The 6,000-nt window shown below is 34.4% G+C and overlaps 1 protein-coding gene across 1 annotated transcript; it reads right to left on the bottom strand.

Annotated features, from left to right (window-relative positions):
* Positions 1–334: 334 nt before the first annotated feature.
* LOC107705513 (mannose-1-phosphate guanyltransferase alpha-B-like) lies at positions 335–3,755 on the bottom strand. Its single transcript, XM_016508819.1, has 11 exons — positions 3,460–3,755; positions 3,123–3,220; positions 2,918–3,021; positions 2,539–2,731; positions 1,968–2,027; positions 1,439–1,563; positions 1,189–1,323; positions 1,004–1,101; positions 803–849; positions 633–725; positions 335–529 (listed from the first exon to the last, which is right to left on the bottom strand). Exons 1-11 carry the CDS (start codon positions 3,497–3,499, stop codon positions 335–337), a joined length of 1,188 nt encoding a protein of 395 aa, XP_016364305.1. The 5' UTR covers positions 3,500–3,755.
* Positions 3,756–6,000: the final 2,245 nt, after the last annotated feature.

Here is a 6,000-nt window from a genome sequence, read left to right as displayed (position 1 = left end):
AAAAAAATCAGCATATTAGAATGATTTCTGAAGGATCATGTGACACTGAAGACTGGAGTAATGGCAGCTGAAAATTGAACTTTACCATCAAAGGAATAAATTACATTTTAAAATATATTAAAACAGAAAAGAGTTGTAATAATATTTCACAGTATTACTATTTTTACTGCATTTTTTTACCAAATAAATTTGGCATTTGAGCATTCTTTAATAAAACATTAACAAATATTTTAAAATTTAAAAACATTATTATATTATATTGTATTGTATTGTATTGTATTGTATTGTATTGTATTGTATTGTATTGTATTGTGTTATCTATGTTGCCACTAGATTATAATAGAGGCAAGATCTTCATACCAAGGATGGTGATGGATGGGGTTAGACCTCCATCTCTGAACAGAGTCTCGCTGTCAATCTTAGCATATGGGTCGTTGGGATTGGGGTCACTCGGAGTTCCTTCTACTCTTGCCCATTTCCCCACTGTACTGTCCCACCCAACAATACTGTTCAACACACAACAGTGATCCTGAAACAGAGACTCACATATTTAATAAAAATCAATGTCATGTTTCTTTCTAATGTCTGATTGTCATTGTAGCAAATGTGAACACAAGAGTGACCCACTTCACCTGTAACACGGCTCCATGTAAAACAATGGACTCCCTCACTCTTACGCCTCCTCCAATTGTCACCCCTTTGCCAATGGAAACATTAGCACCCAACTGAATGGAGAGAAAGAAATTGAATACAATGCAGAAGCATATATTTACTGTATATAAGTTGTTGCCTATGTTCTTACCACAGCAGAGGGATCGATGTTTGCTGTAGGGTGGATATAAACATCCCCTGAAGGTGGAAAACAAATTTTCAGTGACCTTGTAGCTGCATATAATTATATAATACAACTAGTGAGTTCTATATTTACATAGGTAAATTGTGTTTGATAAAAAAAACATTTTTAAGATCAACTTGTTCAGAGAGAATTCTTCATGCAACATACCTATTATTTTGGGGGTTCCATCTTGGTTTGTGGCCAGTCTTTCAGGATGTGTCTGATGATACTGCTTGAGGTACAAACGACTAGCATATATTGCTGACCTGTGTTACGTTATATAACATCATGTATAAGAAACAGTGACAGAAAGGGGAGCTAACAGGTAAAAATTGAGAGAAAGGCAGATTTACCCTGCAGACTTTATCTGACTCCAGAAATGCTGTGTTTTGTAGACAACAAGTTTTTTCTGTCCCGCTAGGGTTGTAAAGATGTCCTGTTCTAGCCGAATCACCTCTGGCATCTGCTTGCCATTAGTGAGCTCTTCCCTGTGGAAAAAAAAAAAACGCATTTCAGTGCAAACGGGTCAGACTGACCTATTATTATACACATAAATCTATCCAGGGAAGGCTGCAAAGGCTGAATTATGTTAGTGACACTCACTGGATTTGCTGGTTCTTCTGGAAAACCTTCCCAATGTGGCCAAAAATATCTGGTGTGAACAAATAGATACCACAGTTGATAATGTCACTTACAAAAGTACTGGGTTTCTCCACAAAATGGAGCACCTGAAAGAAAATGAGTGATAATTAGCATACTGTGAAAAAGTAAGCATCTTCTTAATGGCATTTATTAAACAGAATGTTTGTCCATCTTGTACAGCAATATTGCACGGTTTTCTTTATAGTACCTCATTTGTCTCATGGTTTTCCACAATGCAACCGTAATTCAGAGATTGTGTTCTATTGGCCTGCAATGAGAGAGATATAGAAACAATCCTGAAACAATTTACCACTGTTTCCACAAAAATAATAATCAGCACCACTATTTTCAACAGTGATTAAAAAAAATTGAAATGTTTCTGAAACACATTAGCATACTGTGAAAAAGTAAGCATCTTCTTAATGGCATTTATTAAACAGAATGTTTGTCCATCTTGTACAGCAATATTGCACGGTTTTCTTTATAGTACCTCATTTGTCTCATGGTTTTCCACAATGCAACCGTAATTCAGAGATTGTGTTCTATTGGCCTGCAATGAGAGAGATATAGAAACAATCCTGAAACAATTTACCAGTTTCCACAAAAATAATAATCAGCACCACTATTTTCAACAGTGATTAAAAAAAATTTGAAATGTTTCTGAAACACCAAATCAGCATATTAGAATGATTTCTGAACGATCATGTGACACTGAAGACTGGAGTAATGACTGTCGAAGCTTTGCCATCAAAAGAATAAATTATAAAAAGATTATATTTTACATTAAATATATTTAAAAAGAAAACCGTTTTTACAGTTTTTTAAATAGTAATAATTTGTTATATTAATGCTTTCACTGTATTTTTGATCCAAAAATACAAACAAAACAAGTCCAAAACAAGTCTTGGTGAGCATAGGAGACTTCTTTCAAAAACATTTTAAAAAACATTTAAACTTTTGAACAGTACTGTATATTATATTATAGAATATTATATTATTTCAGTAAGACATTTGGATTAAATTCCCAAGATCATGTTACCCAGTCTCTACTGTATACCTACTGTAGTGCCAAGCAAGACTCCACAATGATTCTCGCCATGTTGACGGTGAAACCGGAGCATTTCCTGCAATGGGAACTCCGAGCATACGTCAGCATTCATGAGGAAAAATGCAACCGGACCCCCAGACAGGATCTGGTCACGAAAGTGATAGATCCCTCCACCTGTACCCAGGGCGGCAAACTCCTGCAGGTACCTTCAGATTCAAAAAGGAAGAAAATGTGTTTAAGCCTATGTATTTGACTGGTTCTTAAATTACAGGACTATCAGATCTGTGAGACAGAATATCAATATAGCAGCAACCACACTGTATTATATAACACAATAAACAGTTTCAATGTGTCCTTATTTAAAATATCTAGTGATCTGAACTCGTTTCTACCTTATTGGGATTTTAAACTCCTGCTGAGAAGAAGAAATGAAGCGGTTAAGCTCGTCATTGGGCTGATAAAAACCTATTAATATGATCTCTTTCATATCAGGAACCTGTATAAAACAGATTAAAACATGGTAAACTTTCAAAACAGATATTGATTACTGTGAATAATGTTACATTTTATGCTTCTAAACATAATCAATGGTCTTACTTGGGCACAGGCTTCTATGTGATGCTGCAGCATGGGAACTCCTGCCACAGGGAACAGCGGTTTGGGCACCTCGAATGACAGGGGGCGGAACCTGGTACCTGAACGCAGGGCATATTAATGAATTAATGCGCTTTAATATCCATATTTCACCATATTTGCCACTTTTATATTAAGACCGTAACTTTGTAACGTTACAACTAATTTGACTTTATCATATCGAACGCGATCACGTAGCTACGTCCTTTGCGCCACGTCATCGTATGTGTTGTTGCGGTATCATTCATCTGTCATTCATAAGTCATAACATTCAGTACAGTTAAAAAAAACAATGTCTCACCTTTTTGAGGGCCCCCAATTATGATAATCGCTTTTAACATCTTTCAGTTATGAGGCAGTTAACTCTTCAGGACGACTGAATACTGATTTTATACGCTGTTTATATCACGTCCCGTTTTTATTTAATTACTTCATGTAAATCTGTTTATGCAAATGAATGGTTACAAACATTGTTTACGAAATAAAAAGCTGCTTCTGAGTCAATTTTTTTTCTGACAACGCGAAACTGAGCCCAAAACTAAACTAAACAGTAATGCGGAAGTTAGTGTACTGTAATCCCGCCCACTATGACGTGCCTGCTGCACTTGCCAATCAGGTCCTCTGTCCGGAGATACAGGTCAATTTATGTACAGACTGGTCCATTTGTTCCATATTTAGGTCAAACAAGCATTAAATAAGATTTAATAAAGACTACAATTCCGGCATCATGATTCTCTTATATTGTATACAGATTATAGACAGATAACAGAAAACATTTCTTAACGTTTCTCTCTATTACTTAATTTCACATGAGGACAGTTGGGTCAAATTATCTACCACGAGATGGCAGACCTAGTCTTTTTTCCCACAGTCTAGTCTTGTAGATTTCATAGATTGACTCCTGAGTCAGTGACAATTAAGGATGTTTGAGATCATGAAGAAGAAGAAACATTGTAAAATGTTGTTTAAAACATATTTACCAAGTTGGTTTTTTATATACTTTTATTTAGGTCTTATGGCCTACATTTATGTGCGTAACATTTATAACCATTTTCTAATAACTTTAAAATGTAAAATGCTTAACTATTGCATAAAAATTACTAAAATACTTCCCTTGGCCCTTGAAAGTGAGTGTGCATAACTTTATCATTTTATAAAAAATAAAAAAAAAACATTAAAATCATTTATAATATTTTTTTATTCAAAATGTGTAATCATATATATTTTGTTTTAAATGCATATTATTATTTTTTTTTTAAAGGAGGGGGGGAGGTCATTGTCATTGTTACATGTAACAGCCATGGATCATGAACTGATGATATAACTAACAGCCATCTTTCAAAGTGAAATGTGCAACTTAACCAGTCTGAAACATTATATATTACCCGACAACATTCTCTAAAAAGAACCATTGTTGAACAGTATGCAGAAGCCCTGAATCATGACTGGTATGAGAAGTGCTGATTGATCTGGAAGTCCAAGTCTTTATGGACATATAAGGTTCTGGTCTCAGAAGAAGAAAGACCACACAAGCTGTTCTGTAAACAGTGTCCCCTTGCTTGTCTGCCCCAGATGAGAGCTTCTCCATTCTCAGATACAAAGCGTATAGTAGTGTTCCTTTCACACCACTCTCGGCATGGATATTAAGGGATGCCCTCTCTATTCTGTCACACCCACTGTTGTTTTACTATTTCAGAATGTGGCATGGGTATTGTCACAATTTAAATGCAAGGAGATGAGTGTTTATTAATGGTATAAGAAATGTATCACTTGTGTACTCCCAGTTTATTGCTATCGTATGTAGTAATTCAGGGTGTCATGGAGACTAGCTATCTTGTTAACCCTTGAGAGAAAATGCAGTTTCTATAGTAAGTTACAGTATGCTCACATTTAAGCACATATAGTCTTAAGACTCTAGCAACTGAATAATAACTGAATAATTAATAATTTTGACTGAGATTTGGGTTTTGATCATAGATTTTGGCAGATTTCTCAAATTTTAAATGGTAAAAATCACAATGAAGGGTTAATCCAGATCAAATGTGTATTTGTGCATCAAGTATAAGGTATATTCCATTTTGCAAGCAATAAGAATTTTCAGGCCTAAGATTTGATTTGTGATTTCTCCTTTAATACATATCAGACATACTTGTATTCTGTTAAACTGCTTTAAAAGGTAAAGAGTATCCACCCAACTCATGCCAATATACTCTTCATTCTAGAACATTCCTGCTATTTTTCTCCAATTCGTTTTTTTTTTTCATCCTGTTATTCCACAGATGCAACAACTGCCTGGAACATCTAACATATTTTACATTGTAGCTTTAAAACTGTTCAAAAAGAATTTTTCTAAAAGTTTGAGACTTAATTTATTCCCTTCAGGCATCATCTTTAGTCCTGTAAGGTCTTTTTAGCCTGATAAACAATTTGAATGAAGTCATATGTTAGTAATCTGGTGTTATTTAAGGAAAAAGCAATGACTTTTTGCTTTCTTTTGAATATATAATTATCATTGGACTGTTTCTATTTTTGTACTGTATGTTTAGCAAAACTGATTACAATAAATGCTGCTTATAGAAAGTCACAGTTTACCAGTTTGTGGCTTGTGCAAATAAATGCAGGCAAAGTATGTGTGAAAATGTTGACTATAAACTTAGCACTTCTCGTGTGAATAAATTAGCTAAAATTTATAAAGGTTAAAAAAAGTGATGACCTAAAGTTAAAAGATTTTTTTTCTTTACTTTTATTTTGCACAATTAATGCCTTTTTACAAAACAATTGTATACTGTCTTCTCTATGGTATACACTAAAAAATAATAATAAGTGCGCATTCCAAGCCAAG

This window comes from Sinocyclocheilus rhinocerous, unplaced genomic scaffold (genome assembly GCF_001515625.1).
Source record: "Sinocyclocheilus rhinocerous isolate Xijiao unplaced genomic scaffold, SAMN03320098_v1.1 scaffold504, whole genome shotgun sequence".
NCBI lineage: Eukaryota > Metazoa > Chordata > Actinopteri > Cypriniformes > Cyprinidae > Sinocyclocheilus > Sinocyclocheilus rhinocerous.
The sequence above is the reverse complement of the archived record's forward strand: the minus strand, read 5'-3'. Positions and strand labels throughout refer to the sequence as shown.